Source organism: Electrophorus electricus, chromosome 12 (genome assembly GCF_013358815.1).
Source record: "Electrophorus electricus isolate fEleEle1 chromosome 12, fEleEle1.pri, whole genome shotgun sequence".
NCBI lineage: Eukaryota > Metazoa > Chordata > Actinopteri > Gymnotiformes > Gymnotidae > Electrophorus > Electrophorus electricus.
In genome coordinates, this window is record NC_049546.1 from 3,092,214 (window position 1) to 3,110,192 (window position 17,979).

The window sequence follows — 17,979 nt, forward strand, 5'->3', positions numbered from 1 at the left end:
GCAAACCGCTGCCGTCTCCTGTTCAAAACTCCCCAGCGTTTCTAAGGGACGCTTTCAGGCAACGTTCGTTAAGGCATGCTTCACGTCGCGTGCGTGGATAGTCTGTCCAGTAAGGTTTCAAATGTCTTGATCTCCTCGGTAGAAATAGGTTACCTTTCGTGCTAATAGTGACACCTTTTTTTGAAAGTTTGTTCAGCCCTTTAGGGCCGAATTCTGAATATTACAGGTCTGCGAACTGTAAAGCGGGACTCCTTTCGTGCTCTGCCGGCCGGCTCACTGAGCTGGAGGCGATCCGGAGCCCGGGAAGGCCCATCACACATCAGGTCCCATCACGCATCACAGCCAGTTCGTGCACTCCCCCTCTGGTCTCTGATTTCATCTAACCCTCCTCCATAGACCAAACCTCGTCAGTGAGATTTAGCCAATCTCTCGCTGTCTTTTCACGATGGGCTTTGAGGTAGGCTGGCATGAGTGTGAATGGGCCTATCCTGAGTCCACTTCACAGGACGTTTCAGATATCTGAGTCTTTAGGACCGCATGACCACGTGGAAGGTGTCTTTAGACTAGGGGTATATTACAACGACCGCCTGAATTCTCCTGACCTCAGAACCTGCCACTGGCTGATTCGTAGAAACAATATGATCATTAATGTTGATCATCTGAATCCGCACTCATCGACAGTGGGTCACATCAATGGGAAAGTCACTTCAGACTGCATCCCCAGAGAACTGGAGAACAATCCGGAACAAACGTTGTGTGGGAGAGGAATGTTCCTCGATTCTGATCAGTCTCCTGCTACATACCTTCAAAAGCAACTTCCAACTATATTTGTCTTGCACTTCTCTGATAGCGGTCAGCAGTACCGTTTTCATTCTTATTGAACTAATGAGCTATTATTATTATACAATGGGACCATCTTTAAAAGGCAAATTACTCATTTTGCAAACATATTTGCATGAATTATAAAAAACGCCACAGCATTCTACTGGCACACTGTGCTGCCAATTTCTCACAGTCTCTCTTTCTGTTGTTTTTATTCCACAATTAACATAAAGGGCAGCTGACTACTGAAAACACCCCTGAATGTGGCAGAGATTTCAGAACTAAATGTCAATCTGCAGTCGTATTTACCGAGCCGCACCACCGTCCAGCCCTAATCCAACGCGTTTGATCTAGCTGATCACGGTGTTTGGAAGCATCAGGATGTGTTGGATTGGGATTTGAAGTAAATGCTGCAGGGGCTTAGGTTGCCAGAAGCGCGGCGAGACTGTCTGAAGCCTGTCTGATGCCTGTCGGTGTCTTTCAGCCGGACAAAGGGAATCATGTTTGCCCTGAATGTGAGCCACATCCCTGCGATAGCTTTGCGATCTATAATTAATAGCCGGTTCAAAGCAGATCAAAAACGCTCCAAGGTTTCCACGTTGACAGGAACCTGACGAGCTGTGCCGAGACTGATGGCACCTGAAAAAGAATGGGACACACACAACTCACGGGGGTTTCTAATATGAATGAAATTTGCGGACGTAGATATCGTGCATGTATTCACTTGGCAGATGTAGAGATTTAAAAATGTCAATTCTCACATCATTTACTATGGACTATAATTAAATTAGGATTTCTTACAATAAAGGGAATCACTTTATGACTCAAATATTAGCTAAATCATTGTTTTAGGAAGTATATCTGTAATTAGGCTGCAATCCCATATCTCTAAATAGTGCTGAAACTTCGGAGATGTTGACACCTGTGCCTGTTTCTAACTCCCTTCACCAGCTAGGTCAAACCTTCTGCTGGTGTCCCAGAGACAAGAACGGCCTTTTCCACGGAGCCGTGCGTCAGAGCGGTAAACTGACAGCCCGACTCTGTGTAACGACACAGTCTGGCATCCCGCGATGTTGGCAAGTCTGCATGCACAGCAGCTGAGAGAGCGTTAGGACTCGGAAATGTTTCAGTTCTCCTTGCACGTTCCTGTCTGCGCTGGTCCATATGCTGCCTGTTACTCTTTACTCTTAATCCCTTAATCCCCTTTCTGACAGGTGCCACTAATCACGTTCGTTAAACACGCACGCGTTGCGTTTGCGATTGGCTGATGCATTCTAGAACCGGTAGCGGGATGCCGCATGGCGCTCGGCCCGAGCTCCGTGCAGCTTCAGTTCTACCACAGCTCGCGGGGACAGCAGAGTGTCAAGGCATCGAGAGGATTCCCTCGAGTCTACGCTGCAAACAATGGCTTCTTTGTCACAGTGGACCACTTAATTACTTTCATCTTTCTTTCCTTACACCTCCAAATTGAAGCTAACCTGGGTCAGAGCCCATACTAATGAGGAAATGATCCAATTAAGAAATAATACTGATTTGTGTAATTTTCTCTCTCAATATGTAATTGGCGAATCATTATTACATTTCCGAGGAAGTAAAATGCTACACGTGATTAGAATAGATCTACCCACATAATGGACATAGGCCAAGAATACAGGAAATAGAATACGGTACAGAGAACCTCAGACACGACAACAAGTGCTGGAGCAACTCTGCCAGCTACTGGGAGCTTTCAGGGAGACTCGGAGCTGACAAACCTCCATCAGCGGGTAGCTATGGTTGCGGTAGTGGATTCTAGGAATTGTCAAACTGGAAGAACATTTGCAAGAAGGCCCATTGACAAGACTGACAGGCTCACTGAGAAGACTATATCAGTAACAGGACTGACAGGCTCACTGACAGGACTGTATCAGTAACAGGACTGACAGGCTCACTGACAGGACTGACAGGCTCACTGAGAAGACTGCATCAGTAACAGGACTGACAGGCTCACTGACAGGACTGCATCAGTAACAGGACTGACAGGCTCACTGACAGAACTACATCAGTACAATAACACACACTGCACTTATGCATGCATGCCCCAATAGCAAAGATGAGAGACATCTGAAAAGTAAAATGTTGTTGGGACTATACAACAGATCCAGTCATACTGACAAGATCACTGCTGTATCTGGACACAGACAGGTCTGTATCTGGAATTCATTTTTTCTCCTCACTGCTACTATTTGGGCTCGGTTGATCAAGGCTTAAATCAAATTAAGTCTAATGTGAGTGTGTTTACCATGTAAACATTTCCACAGACAAACCACTGTGGGTCCAAATGAGTTCCGTTCACATAATCTTGTTTGCAGTTCTCCACTCTAGCCCTGTTATTATCATGACGAGTCTGAGTAGTGTGAGAAACATCATCACACGCTCACTGTCAAGCATGAACGGTCTCTTCCAGCCCTTAATGCAGAGCATTCACTGTTAATATTTAGTGGACAGCTAATAATGTGATTTGCAGAAACTGTAATTTTCCTCAGGGAGGGAAGAGAAAACACACACACAGGCGCTCACTTTCTGCAAGCACTACAAATGTTCGCATTTCTGCACACACACACACACACACACACTCTCCTGGCCGGGCTCTAGCACCCCCATCCCCACCCCATGGTGGTATTTTTACGTTCAGTGTCTCGAGGAGGGCTGGCGGTTCTCTAGCTTTTCGTGAGGAGGTGAACAGCAGTCTGGGGCCTCAGCGACTTCATCTCTCATTCTCCTCGATGCTTTAACGGCCCATCACGGCTGTGCTCAGCGCGCTGCTCATTACAGTTTGAGATGGGCAGCCTGGCCCCCACACTCTCTCGCTCCCAGATGGAGAGCGATACAGCAGGCTCGCGTCTACGCACCTACGATTTACAACCCAGGGGGGGATTACGGGATATTAGGCCTCTGCTGTTAGCGAGCATCACTTAGTTTGAGAGCTCTGCACTTATCCACATCTACCATCGAGGAAATCCGCTCGCTCACAGTTAGCCAATAACTGCTATTAGCAGCCAAGACCTGATCCAAAACATGGTAAAGTGATGTTTCCAAGGACTGGGTGTTGTAGTTGTCTAATGAAAGAAAGGTAAGAATAACGCTAGAGACGCTCCCTCAACCAGCTACTCCTATTGTCTCTAATGCAGGCTATTTCCTTTCCCTGAGCGTGTCTTTTATCCACACTGCACTCCTCATACATCAGAAACACATGAGAGTGCTGTGGGAACTCCAGCAGACACACCCGTGACCTTCAGGAGTTATCTGCTTCGGAAAATACCCAGGACCAGAGCGCGACTTTCGAGCGAGCCCCCTCTTGAAGTGCGTGAGCGGCGCTGCCTTTAGGATGCCGCATGAATATTCAAACGGGAGTGAACAGAGTGCTACCCCGCCCCAAGATACCAGACAGGAAGTTACAGCCAGAATAAATGTTCGCTCTCAAATCACAGCAGGAGTTCGAAGGGAAGGATCCGGGTGTTCTATTCACGCAGCACTTACAGCAAGGAAAAGGGATCACCAAACAGACTGTATACACGACGAGACAATACAACTAGATCAAGAGAGATACAAATAACGAACTCAATGTCAAGGCAACATTATGACAAAGCTAAGTGTACGCCACGCAGTTGCTTGGTTCAGTTAGCCAAAGCTCAACCACGGTAGAATATTAACAAGACGTGACTGCAGCATGTTTCGACAAGATAACGGGTGTCGGCCTACAAACCTCAGGCTAAACCTTCGCCTCACTGCAGAAGAATTCCCAGATCAACTGTGCTGCGGACACGCCTCCGAAACCCTCCGTGAAACACTACCTCTTGGAGCGCATTAAAATGTTCAGTGGTATCGGTTATTGAAGGCAAATCACATGCTTGGCCTCGACTGAATGCTTGGGTGATAGATGCTTGGGTGATAGATGCTTGGCTCCAACCCACAGGGCTCCTTGTGCCATAAAACTGCTCCTGGCTACGATCTGATGAAGATCGTGATTTGTTGTTTGTCTTCTCGCTCCTATTCCAGTTACAACACAGGAGACATTCGATCAACTGACAAAGCAGACGAGTTGGTTCTGATTAATGAAAAATTACCAAATTAACAGATGTGCAAAAGAAAATTATGAGACCCAAAGGGTGACAAGCAGTGAGACACCTACACAAGAAGTGAAACACCTACACAGGCAGTGAGACACCTACACAGGCAGCGAGACACCTACACAGACAGTGAGACGCCTACACAGGAAGTGAGACGCCTACACAAGAAGTGAGACGCCTACACAAGAAGTGAGACGCCTACACAGGCAGTGAGACACCTACACAGGCAGTGAGACACCTACACAGGCAGCGAGACACCTACACAGACAGTGAGACGCCTACACAGGAAGTGAGACGCCTACACAGACAGTGAGACGCCTACACAGGAAGTGAGACGCCTACACAGACGGTGAGACACCTACACAGACAGTGAGACGCCTACACAGGAAGTGAGACGCCTACACAGGCAGCGAGACACCTACACAGGCAGCGAGACGCCTACACAGGAAGTGAGACGCCTACACAGACGGTGAGACGCCTACGTGGCACAAACCATATGGGCCCTTTTGCTTTTCCACATGAGTCAAGAGGACGGTGAGCTGCTGGGAGTCATAAATAATGGCCCCGAAGGTTCCTGCTGAAACCAAGAGAGCACTATCTGTGAGAGGAAAATAGCTGTAACCCTGAAAGAGCAAAGATGAGAGGATATGCAAATGTGAAGGAGCTCAGTGGAGACGATTGGCTCTCCGCGGTGTCCTAAATTGATGAAAATGGTGGTTGGTCCTCGCCTCCGGATGCACCCCCCCGTGCGCGCGCTGCAGTGCACATTTTCTTATTCATTCTTTCCTTTGTATTGAGAAAGTCACATGCATAATCCATTATTTCACATCACTTCGTATTACTACTGTGCGTGGAGGACTGCACGCTTTGGAGAGACTCCGCACCAGGGCCGGCGAGAAGGAGAGGCGCCGAGGGCCATGGCATCAGGGAGAATTAAGATCAAGCCCTGTGGGTCCCAGCTGTGTGATATTGGGACTGAGTTACATCACCCATCCTTACGGTCGTAAGCCTTTGAGAGCTCGGCACTGAGAGAGTTGCTGAACATCTCTGTGGACATCAGCAACGATGTCAGAGTTCGCTTCTAAAGGCTCCCACTGGGATTCTAGACATACTGACGCTTGCTGTATAAGACGGCGAGTGAGACAAATTTATGGACCCTCCACACAAATAGTGTTCAACGAAGCATTTTGGAAGATTTGCTCTTGGCGGGTCATCCGCGGCTTGTCACCACAGAGTGCTTCCTCGTTCCGATGCGAGGGAAAGATCTTTACTTTCATTTGTTGTTTTATTTATTTGTTTGGTTGGTTGGTTGTTTTTTTTTCTGATGAGCTGGCAAAATAGTACCCTCTACAAGCGAGAATTTTGAAAAATTATGATCAATGCTGAAGTCTTGGTAGTGGCTTTGCAGTGGTGTCTGACTGGATTTTAAAAGCTGAGTGTCCTCGTGGGGCCAAAGGTGATCCAAGGCCTGACCGCTCTGAACAGGATGTCCTGCTCCAGTGACAGGATACCAGTGGTGGTCGTCTTCCAAGCAACGCAGTAACGAAAATGTCGTGGAAATCTGTGGAATATTCCGGAAAACATGTTTAACAACTAACCCAGATCTTTGGTTAACTTTTAGTTGACAAAAACCTTTCCATACCAGAAACTAAGATCAGAATGAGCAGAGATTAGTTGCTACGGCAACATACTTTGTGAAACTAACCTGCTCTGTAGCAGGTTTTCCTGGATATAAACAGGAAACAGAGCAAATCTAATCTGCCATGCTGACAGATCTAGAACTTCCTCTAAAGGATCAAATTGACATTGTGGTCAATATTATTGATCACAATGACTGATTAAATCAAGTTATATATGGTAGTTAGACCCGTCATTGATATTTTCATGCCCCTCTTTAGCATTGAACTGTTTTCTCTGTAGACATGGGTCTACACAGTGGTACTGGTGCAGTCACTCGCTTGTCCATTGGACAATAGGCTAGAGCTTACCCAGAGCTCAAACATTTTCTCTGTGTTTATATATATCCCAGCCATTAACCTGAGTGAGTCAGTATTCTAACCATTTTAACGAGGCTTTAAAAACTGATGTGGGCAGTTTAGTGCTGTGTTTCTAATGGCCTGCTTAGACCCACATTAGTGTTGTTGCATATTTAGTAAAGGTGCAACAATACATATTACAGGAAATGAGAAAATATTGTCTTCCAGTTCAAAGCTTCTTTTCACAGTATATTCCTCCACTGTCAAGATAACAGGCTATGTGGTGCCGTGTGGTAGCAATTGAATATTTAGTTGAATATCACAGAATATCACAGATAATATCACAGAAATATATCACAAAAAGACAGTAAAGGTTTTTTTTCCAATTTGTTGTAATATTTACTGCAAATAAAAAGATAAATTTATTGCAAATAGAAAGACAAGCAGTGGAAAAATCAAATCACAACTTTCCATGTGCTGGTTTTTATGAAACATTGTCTTAACATAATTCTGACCCTTTCATACACAATAACATTTTTATATACCACATGCTCTCTCTCATGTACTTTTCATATTCTTTTGCAAATGCCTTGCCTTGTCTTGTTATTTGGAGCATAATATGGTTGATCTGTAGATGGTTTGCCTGACTTCCTTTACATGTACCTAGGATCAGGTCAGAAGGACATCTATTTCAGCTTGGGGCTTTGAATTCAATCAATCCGTTTAGGCGCAAGTACGAATAAATTTTTACTGTGCTAAATTATTCTGCTCTGAAGGTGCACTGGACCGCCTCCTCACAGAAGTGGCCAGCCAGAAGTGACCAGGTCATGCCAAGCAAGCATTAATGTTTGACATCAGAGAACGTCAAATCAAGTGTTCAAACATGTCCCAGGTCCACGACACTATCCCTTCTTCATCCTTTAACAAATATTATCTCAGTCTGTGATGAGATAAATAAAGCAATACCACACTACAGACATGCCACTGAGAAAACTACACAGCTATGAGTTCGTGTTGCCATTTTTAATTATTCTGTTTGCTCACCAATTTACTTTTTTGCTATGCAAACTGCCGATTGGTTATGATTCTTTGGTTGCAGCATTGTTAGTCTTTACACGTATATTCAGAGTCTGCACACATAAACGCTCAGTTGAAATAAGAAGCTTGAGACTTTTTGTAAATTGCATTCATGTTGAGTACTATCCTGAGTTGTCAGATGATGATGGCTATGTTCGGTTACATTCAACCTACTAAGAGTTGACTGACCTCAGAGGTTAAGTTTAAGGTTTCTTAAACACATTTTGTAGAATATGCCCATGGTGTTTTGGCTATACAAAAAACCCATTTTTTAATAATTGCATGATAACATGACGATGTTAATAGCTGAACAGAGTATTTAAATATTAGATTTTTTATCTATAAAGCAAATTATTACATATTAGCTAGACCTAAACTGAACACTTTAGCTTGTGTCTTTTTTTGTTTGTTTGTTTTGCTTGTTTTGGATGTTCTGTTTGTGTTGACAGTTGTCAGAGGACAATAGCACAAACATAAGCAACAACAGAGCACTCTGTGGCTGCAGTTCTTAGCCCACGTTCTCTGTTTGTGTCTAGTTGGTTTGCAGTATGCTCCCCCTACTGGTGAAAATTTCCAAGATGAAAATCAAAGTCTCTACTGAGAAAAATCTTTTGTGGAAAAAAAAAAAAAGTTTCAAAAACAGAAACCTCAGGGTATCCATTTAAAGAGGTTCAGATGGCACTTTCTAAGCTCTTGGTACAGATAATATTAAAAACCTGTAATGTATTTTTCCTAAAGGTTCACGTGCCAAAGGAACGTGTTTCCAGAAAGCGGCTAACTGGATAATGCCTCTCCTTCTGCAAATGTTTCCAGCCAAACCACCTCCTCTTTTGTTTCTATCCCACCTCAGTATAAAATGTTTTAGGTTTCGAGGCAGGACGGATGCAAAATCCTCTCATCGTTTCAGGAGCGTTGTAATCTGTGGTGATGCATCCAGGAGAGGACGTGTCAGGACATCTGGAGGTTATTAGGACTCCAAACACAGACACAGCCTGTGAGGGCCTGCCTCGCTTCAAGATTCCAACTGAGTCGCAGAAAAAAAACGCAGCAGGGAATAACAGCCAACCGGATGCCTTTGGGATGATCCCGACTGCATTCGGATGGCAGAGAACCGCTGATGATTACCAGAATTCTGAAAGTGGTTTCTGAAAAGCAGTAGATTTACAGGATGCTTTGGAAGCTGGTGGCCATACTGCTGTTGGCCTTGAGCGCTGGACAGAGCCAAAGAATGCCGATGGATGTCGCTATGATACAGTATTTTCAGACACGGCTGCATGAGCTGGAGGTAAGAGACGCAGACACATCTACAAAGACTCGTCGGTTACGCAGCTAAAGCCCACGCCGTCTCGGAGAATGCTATCGTGCTTGTACTATGTTCTGGAAGTGAAATAAACTCTAGTTTGACCTTTGAATAAAGTTACAAGGTATAATGGTTCCTGTGGGTTTTTGTAATACGTCTTTGTCTATTAAAAAGTGTTCAGTAACTTCCACTCCTTTTCTTTTATCCTTTTCTATTCTGCACTTGGGTATACTGAGGCAAGTGACAAAATAGAACTAAAGTGCATTCGTGACTGTGGTGTTGTGACAGGAACGTGTGGTCAGATGTGATCAAGACCTCCAGAGGTCCAATCAGAAGATGTATGACATGTCCACCGAGGTTAGGGGCCAGCTACGCAGCATGAGCACACTAAGGTCAGAGGTCGAAGGTCATATGGATAACCTAGCCATGCGGGTCGACCGAGTGGAGCGAGATGTCGAATACCTGCAGAATAAAATCCCAGACTCATCCATTGTGGAGATCGAAGAAACTGTGCTGGAGCAAGAGGTCAAAGAAGCCCAGCTGAAAAGGAAAGCCATGATTGGACAGAGCAAAGGTAAACAAAGCCATGACTGGACAGAGCAAAGGTAAACAATGTGAGGAACAGGTAAACAGATCTGATGAACGGGATGTAATATGACAGTGGATGATAAGTACAGAGAAATGTATATTGGGGATGTATATTAGTAGGTATAAAAATTATAATAGTTATAAAGAAAGATGGTGATGTAGGTTTCTGCAACCAGTTTTAGGGAAATGATCATAAAATTATGTGAAACTGCACAAATAAATGTGAAGTTACCATCGCTTCCCTTAATATACAATAAAGAAAGAAGGGAGAAGAAATTTCCCCAGTAATAATACAGAATATCACTGCAAACCAGTTGAGTAACTTAAATAATCTTAAATAACTTTTTTTTGTTCAGAATGCAGTACTGAGCTTGCTAGCATAAAGTCCCAGAAAATCGTTAAGAAGGCAGGCAGCACCCTGGGCTCCTGGATGAAGGACCCAACCAAAGGCTCCTCGAAGATCTACTTCTTCAGCGGCATGATGAACCGCACGGTGCTGGAGTTCGCGTCCCTGAAGTCCTTCACCAGTTCGGGCTCCTCGGGGCAGGTCCGGGCCATCACACTGGCTCTGCCCTGGCAAGGCACCGGCGCCGTGGTGTTCCACGGCTTTGCCTACTACCACCACGCCGGCACACGCAACGAAGTCCTGAAGGTGCACCTGTGGAACGGCACGGTGGCCGACCGCGCGCTGCTGCCCGGAGCAGGGCGCATGCCGGCCTATGCCCTTACCCCCTACACCCTCCTGGACCTGGCCGTGGACGAGATGGGGCTCTGGGCAGTCTATGCAGATCCGGACCTCAGGGGGAACCTGGTGGTCAGCAGGCTGGACGCGGGCAGCCTGGCCGTTGAGCAAACGTGGGACACCAGCTGCAAGAGTGTCCATGCCGAGGGAGCCTTCTTCATCTGTGGCATCCTGTACGTGGTGTACAACTCTCCCTCCGGAGGGCGCTCTAGCATCCAGTGCCTGTTTGATATCCACGATACCACCTTAACTGAGGAGGTGCCTGTGATTTTCTTTCCGAAGCACTATGCCAGCCACTCGGGTATGCAGTACCATCCTAAAGACAAGCAGGTCTATGCTTGGGATGATGGCTACCAGACCATCTACAAGCTGGACATGAAGAGAAAGTCACCAGCCACCTAAACTAGCATCAACCGGCTATTAGAACTAGCAAAGCATAGTTCTGCCATGTTTGTAACAGGTAGGCACGAGAGGTGTAAAAGCACATACTTTAAAAAAATCCTGGGGTCAAGATTTGACTTTATATTCAGTGTTTGATGTGTTAAAACATACTGATTTTAAAGGGCTTTGGTTACTATAAAAATTGCCTTGGTTTAAAATGCAAATGTTCTTTCAAAATGCCACCCATTTTTCTTGTTTTTCATGTTGTTTGTTTTGTTTTTGTTTTTGTTTTCTTTACATGCCTGTGCTACTGTGCAACTCCGGTCGGGACAGCAGGACTGTAGTGGTCCCCTGTCCCAGCAGATCGCCCTTATAACGGGCCAGAGACGTAAAACCCTAAATCGTGGAGTTCTGTGATCCAGCTGGAGTTTTACACACATGCGCTGTGTTACATTTGCATGGCAGTCGCCAGTAAGTGCTTACATGCAACTTTACATTTACAAAACCTTACAAAACGTTGAACACAAATTATTAAAAAATAAACACTAAAAAGGACAAATAACCCCAGGTCAACATAAACAACTTCTTATAATCTTATATATTATCTTATAATGCTCTCTACTTGATTGCACTCTTCTGGCCAGTCAGGGACATTTGAACCGTCACCATCAGGAATGCGGCATTCATAAAGTATTAAATTGTGTGTCGTAGGTATTCTGTTAATAAATATAAATAAATATATAATAAAATAGCATTTGTAAAAAAAAAATATTAAAAAAAACATCGGTATGGCGTTTGGTAATGTATTGTGATTACCGATCTCTCTTCAATGGCTGAACCTTCGTTAGTTCGTTAGTAGTTAGGAATGATCTCTGAGAATATGCGGCAGGCGGCGCTGTAACTGCACTTAAATCGTTACTCTGCACAACGCACGCACACGAATAGTTATCGTGCAAAATCACATACGATGTGTCCATATAGAAAGACTAATAATACACGTCTTGTGTATTGTGGCCTGCATTGTGCTTTTATGTACTTTAAAAGTTTAAATAATAAATAGAAATATCTGTGTTAATTCTGCGTGTTTATTTAATTTACCAACCAATATACACATTTTGCGCGAAATTATATATATATATATATATATATATATATATATAGAGAGAGAGAGAGAGAGAGAGAGAGAGAGAGAGAGAGAGAGAGAGAGAGAGAGAGAGAGAGAGACTACTCAATCACTGTAGTAATGTGCAACTGGAAGCCTGTTATGTTCTTGGATGCAGGTTTGTCTGTTTAAGTGTGTGTGTGTGTGTGTGTATATGTGTATGTGTATATATATATATATATATATATATATATATGTGTGTATATGTATGTATATGTATGTATATATATATATATATATATATACATATATATATATATATATATATATATATACACATATACATACATATATATACATATATATACATACATATATATATATATATATATATATATATATATACACATACACATATACACACACACACACACACTTAAACAGACAAACCTGCATCCAAGAACATAACAGGCTTCCAGTTGCACATTACTACAGTGATTGAGTAGTCTCTCTCTCTCTCTCTCTCTCTCTCTCTCTCTCTCTCTCTCTCTCTCTCTCTCTCTCTCTCTCTCTCTCTCTCTATCTCTCTCTCTCTCTCTCTCTCTATATATATATATATATATATATATATATATATATATGTCCTATGTGTGACACTGTGTCCGCGCGCGCGCCCCGCCCCTAAACAATCACATGACAGATGACAAGCACTCAGCGTTGGGGTAAGCGCGAGACCGTACAGTGCTGTTATTCCCCGCGGAGAAACTTAATAATACGCGTGACGAGCAGTAAGGTATAACAGACAAAAAACACCCACTGGTTTCTCTGGGACGAGAGTTGGTCGGAGTTGCAAAGTTCCCAGTGGTGCTGGGTCCTGTATGTTGGTAGGTTGCATGAGTTGTCATTAGAATGAATCTTAACCATCAAACTTAAGATGTACAGTTAGGTCGTGCTGTATAGTTTGGCAGCACTTGCAGATTTACGGCTAAAATGTTCAATCCTTTCTCACAGGTCATTTTGCATAGTTGCGCGCGCGTTACTCCTGTAGATTTGCAGCAGGTTTGCACAGTGAATTTGGCGTGCTTGGCAGTCTGTCGTTGTATGTTGCTCGCGCGTGGCTAGTTACTCTGTAGTGGCAATAAGTGCTGCTTTTTCCCTTCAGTATGTGGTCCTTGCTAAAAATGTTTATCAGATTTTAGGCGCAATATGAGCGTGCGTAATGAAGGAGTTCTGCTGTCAGTGCGTGAAGCAGCTTGTCAACTTTAGCCATGTAAACCTTTGGCCAAGTTCTCGCTTTTAGCAGCGCGGATTAGTGAACAAGCACGCACAAACCTACCGCCACCGAGATCAGTGAGTCAGCGAGAGGAAAGATGAAGCTGATTTGGTTTGATCAGAGGGCCTGGGTCATGCGATCAATCACTGTAGAGTAATGTGTAACTGGAAGTCTGTTATGTTCTTGGACGCAGGTTTGTCTTTGTTTGAATATATCATTGCAAAGTAACGTCCCAGTTTATTTGGCAGGTGCGCCCTGGGCTACAACACGCCGTGTTGGTCGCGTAGCCCTGCTGAACGCCGCGCGCTGTCATTACCTGTCTGTGAAGAGCACGCGCACTGTTTACTTGTGTCGTGTGGCTTTGTTGTGTTACTCAAAACACGAAACTGCCTCGAATAGCGAGTCACCCACAACTCCAGGAAAATTCAAAAACTTTTTTTGGGGGGGACGACTTGCCTTTGAAATGGCGGTAGATTTTCGATCTTAGTCATAATTTTAGAAGAATTTATGCAATCCTTAAATTGTTTGCGTTTATGTATATGCGATGCCTGAAATTATCTTTGTTTCTGGACATATCTAAGCAAGAGTATAACTACAGATGGGTCTACTTAATGGAGACACTAAGATCAGCTAACATAGGAAAAAACATAAGAGAGAGAGAGAGGGGGGGGGGGGAATAAACGTTTTAAAGCTCCTCATGAACGCGGCCCTGTCAGTGAAGGTAACGGGTGGGGTGCAAACAGTTCCAGAGAAAGGAAAGTGAAATGTAGTTTAACTGATATATAAGGCCGGGCTTTATTTGTTTGTGTATTTGAGAGCATCGCGCCCTCGGGGCTCGCGCGTTGTTTCCGCCGACGTGTTCGACCAGTTCTCCACCCGCGCGTGTTTTCCAAGTAGGGTTGTGGTGATGACTTTAATTACTCTCCCTGTATGACAAAAACAGAAATGACTCGCAACGACGTAGGCGGTTTTTGGAACGACCGAGGTCCTGCTTTTCTGTGCCTTGACGTTCACCGTAAAGCGAAACAATTTTTTTTTAGTTGCAGCCAAATATCTCTGGTGTTGAAGAGCGTAAGTTTTAAAACTATTTACTATAGCACAATCCTACCCCGTTCCTGTTAATGTCCCCTGTAGCCGTTTAGAGGTCGCACCTGCCGATATAGTACTTCACATACTATAGTGTCGCCTGTGAAGATGTCGGAGAGTAAGACAGGCATGCCTCGGTAACCGATACTGAGTTTTGGTATGTGGGTTTGATTAGTTGCTGAATATATTTGAGATGTCAAACTGTCCTCAAACAGCTTCGTTAATGTACTTTTTTTAACTTTGTGCAGTGCGTTTCGAGTGATATGTCTGGTAAAAAAAAATGCAGGGCTTTTTCAGTGTGTAGGTCTGAAACCTTTCCTGCCGACAATAGTAGTGTGGTGATGTTTGCCAGAAAACACTCCGCTTCACATGCTGTGGATGTGGGACAGGAATGTACTGCTTGGCCTGGGAAGTCACGCACACACACACACACACACACACACACACACACACACACACACACACACACACACACACACACACACACTCCAGGGCACCTGCGCAGGAGTGACATTTCCTTGGCTCCTCTAAAGGGCCTCTACTTTTGACCCAGCTGCCAGAACAGACGGGCCTGCGTGATCTGGGCGGCAGGTTGGCCCATGCTCCGCTCCGCTCGTCTCCGGGCTGCCAGCCTCTTGTGTCTCCGGTGTTCCACGGCTACGTGCTACGCTCAGCTGATGTTCTGTCACGTGGTATCCTGTGATATTTATTCAGTGTATTGCAGTCATCATTCTTACATGTAAAGTCAATGGGCTTGGCTGGTCAGAGGGACAGAGTAATGTCATACTGGTGTGTAATGGTGAAGGGAAGGAAATTGTGAGATGTGATGGATTTCCACTTGGTTCCCAGCAACAGACGTGTTACTATGGTTCGTTCGTGATGGTTCTGATGGAACCTTTTTTATACAGCTGTGTTGAAAGGCTGGGACAGCCCTGACATTGGGGTCAGCACCGAATCTCAAGGAAAATACGGTCTTTTAAAAAAAGACTTTTCAGTTGCCGCGTCTGACGGTCAGGTGAGGCGGTCCTGTGGCTTAGCAGCCGCAGCAAAGTCACGGAGTCAAAAGGTGCAAATGTAATCCGAGCCTCATCTCACCTGAAGGGCCTTTCATATGCGTGTCTAAGATCTGGCGTGCCAGGCAAGCAGGCATCGGCTCACACACTGGTGCTGGTGTGCAGTTTGGAGCACTGAGCAGCTTTCGCTCTCGTGCTCCTCGTTGTCCCGTACTGTCCTGCACTGTCCTGCACAGGAAGTGAACTGTCTGCTCATCTGTTGATGAGGCAGCGCTCTCTGTTCCTGATCAGACTCAAGGGTTCTCCATGTGCTCATGATCGAGCACTTTAAATCACGCTCCTTGTAAGGTAAATCTAGAACATGCACTAAATAATAAATATTCACCAATATCAGTGTGTTGGAGTATGTCAGTGGGACATGTTTTTGTAACAGTCTCTTACCTGTGATGTGTGTGTGTGTGTGTGTGTGTGTGTGTGTGTGTGTGTGTGTGTCAGTAGGACATGAGTGTGTCAGTAGGACATGAGTGTGTCAGTAGGACATGAGTGTGTCAGTAGGACATGAGTGTGTCAGTGGGATGTGTGTGTGTCAGTGGGATATGAGAGTGTTAGTGGGTTGTGTGTTTGTAACAGTCCCTTACCTGTTTGGAGTGTGTCAGTGGCATGTGTGTTTGTAACCGTCTTTTACCTGTTTGGAGTGTGTCAGTGGCATGTGTGTTTGTAACCGTCTTTTACCTGTTTGGAGTGTGTCAGTGGCATGTGTGTTTGTAACAGTCTTTTACCTGTGATGTGAGTGAGTGTGTCAGTGTTTCTCCCCTTCTGCTGTTAGATGCAGACAGTCTGGCTGATGGACGCTTCAGTTCCGTAGCCTTGAGGGGCCTTCAGGACTAAACGCTGTAGCTGATGGTTTTATTTTAGTCCACTGTCTGCAGCCTCGTGTTTATCAGGCTTCATGGAACTTAGTGGAGGAAAAGTGCTTTAATGATTACTCAAACGCTCTGTAGTAATGAATATACAGACTGTAGTGTGAGAGGGTTGTTTGAGTTTCACCCTCAAGACCAAGGGCACACTCTTCCCATGTTTGGTATGTTTCAGTGCCTCCGTTTTTATCTTAAAACTTCTCAGTAGTTTTAAGCTAAATTCATAGTCAGACTATGAAAAATATTGTTTATAAACATCAGTTGAATCTTGTCTTTGGACACGTATGGCTTTGCACAGTGACCTGAAACTGACCTCTTATCATCCTTCTCTGTGAACCTAACCACAGATTAAATCAGGGTTTCCTGACCCAGTCCCCAGGGGCCTCTGTGCAGCGCAGTCTGTCCCAGCTTCCATCACTCCTGGACCAGGTCATCAGCAACGCCATGAATACCTGCCCAACTCATGCTGGGAAGGATGGAAAACATGAACTGGGCTCCCTGAGAACTGGCTGAGGAAACAGTAGATTAACTAAGCAGTGCTTAAGCAAACACTAATTTCCTGTGCCAAACAGTAACATGGTTTCGGTCATTGCAGTTTCAGTTTCTGACTGTGTAGCCCAGTGCCTTATAGTGTTCCAAAGGCTCAGATTCAAGAACACAACAAACGTTTTATTTATGTTTGCATGTACATTTTTTGGCATTGAGCAGACACTCCTATCCAGCGCGACGTACAAAAGTGCTTGTTCATCTGCTCGTAAAATGTACCCTAGCCAGTTTAATAGGTCAGAGTCAAAGATCCCATTGAGCTAGAATGCTGCTAAATACAGGAATCAGTGCGGATACCAGTGCAGGTTACCAACAAAGTGTCAGTGTAGCTAATTAGTATCCACATTTGGGATATTGCGTAAGTCTAACTGGAAAGGTGTGGTGTAGTGAATCGAGCTTCAAGAAAACCACACTGTGTTGCAGCGGCTTATAGGCAGAGACAACAGCGCTGCTTTGATACCGAACTGCTGTACCGATACTTTAATCCCAAGTTAATCGCTAAGGAAGTTGACTAAAGTAAGAATCCTGCGCGATGGAGTTCTGCCCCGCTGGCCCTTGTCCAGCTCCGTGTTGAGGAGGTTCAGACTTAATTCTGAAGATGAGACTTGTTGCTACGGCGTCCTCGACTAACAGGCTTTTCTTGCCAACTTCTCAACTGTTCTGACTTGTCTTCACCATGTAAGCAAGAAAAGCAGTAGAGAGTTGGAGGCGGGTCACTGGCCAGTCAGTGCATTATCAGATCAATGACACTCTCTTCCAGTGGTGGCATGTCAGTAATGGAAGTGTACAGTGCTTATTTCAATAGTACATAATGAACGTTAATTTCCTAGAACACAGCAACTAAGTGTCACGTGTGGCCCAGTGCAAGTTACCAATTTATATAGTACATTTAAAACTGAAGTGAACAGGCTTGTCCCACAATTCGTACCCCAAGCCACCAGTCTCGCAAATACTCAGACTCACACTAATACCACTGCACGCAGTCCTGAGTCTGCACTACTGACACCACTGCACGCAGTCCTGAGTCTGCACTACTGACACCACTGC

At 44.7% G+C, this 17,979-nt stretch overlaps 1 protein-coding gene across 2 annotated transcripts; it reads left to right on the forward strand.

Annotated features, from left to right (window-relative positions):
* Window positions 1–8,910: 8,910 nt before the first annotated feature.
* On the forward strand, window positions 8,911–11,602 carry olfml1 (olfactomedin-like 1). 2 transcript variants are annotated; one of them, XR_004776739.1, is made up of 4 exons: window positions 8,911–9,269; window positions 9,573–9,858; window positions 10,229–11,074; window positions 11,332–11,602. XR_004776739.1 is itself a non-coding variant. In XM_035532262.1 (3 exons), the coding sequence occupies exons 1-3, from the start codon at window positions 9,153–9,155 to the stop codon at window positions 11,014–11,016; spliced, it is 1,191 nt and encodes a 396-aa protein (XP_035388155.1). In that variant the 5' UTR covers window positions 8,911–9,152; the 3' UTR covers window positions 11,017–11,602. The 2 variants fall into 2 exon arrangements, 1 of the variants encoding a protein (XP_035388155.1); XM_035532262.1 differs by having other exon boundaries at window positions 10,229–11,602.
* The last annotated feature ends 6,377 nt before the right edge of the window (window positions 11,603–17,979 follow it).

What these genes read in the sequence shown, in the direction of transcription:
- olfml1 (XM_035532262.1), top strand. Translation starts at nt 9,153, where the DNA reads ATGCTTTGGAAGCTGGTGGCCATACTGCTGTTGGCCTTGAGCGCTGGA. An exon ending in CACGGCTGCATGAGCTGGAG is followed by an intron (nt 9,270 to 9,572) that starts GTAAGAGACGCA and finishes GTGTTGTGACAG; the next exon opens with GAACGTGTGGTCAGATGTGA. An exon ending in CATGATTGGACAGAGCAAAG is followed by an intron (nt 9,859 to 10,228) that starts GTAAACAAAGCC and finishes TTTTTTGTTCAG; the next exon opens with AATGCAGTACTGAGCTTGCT.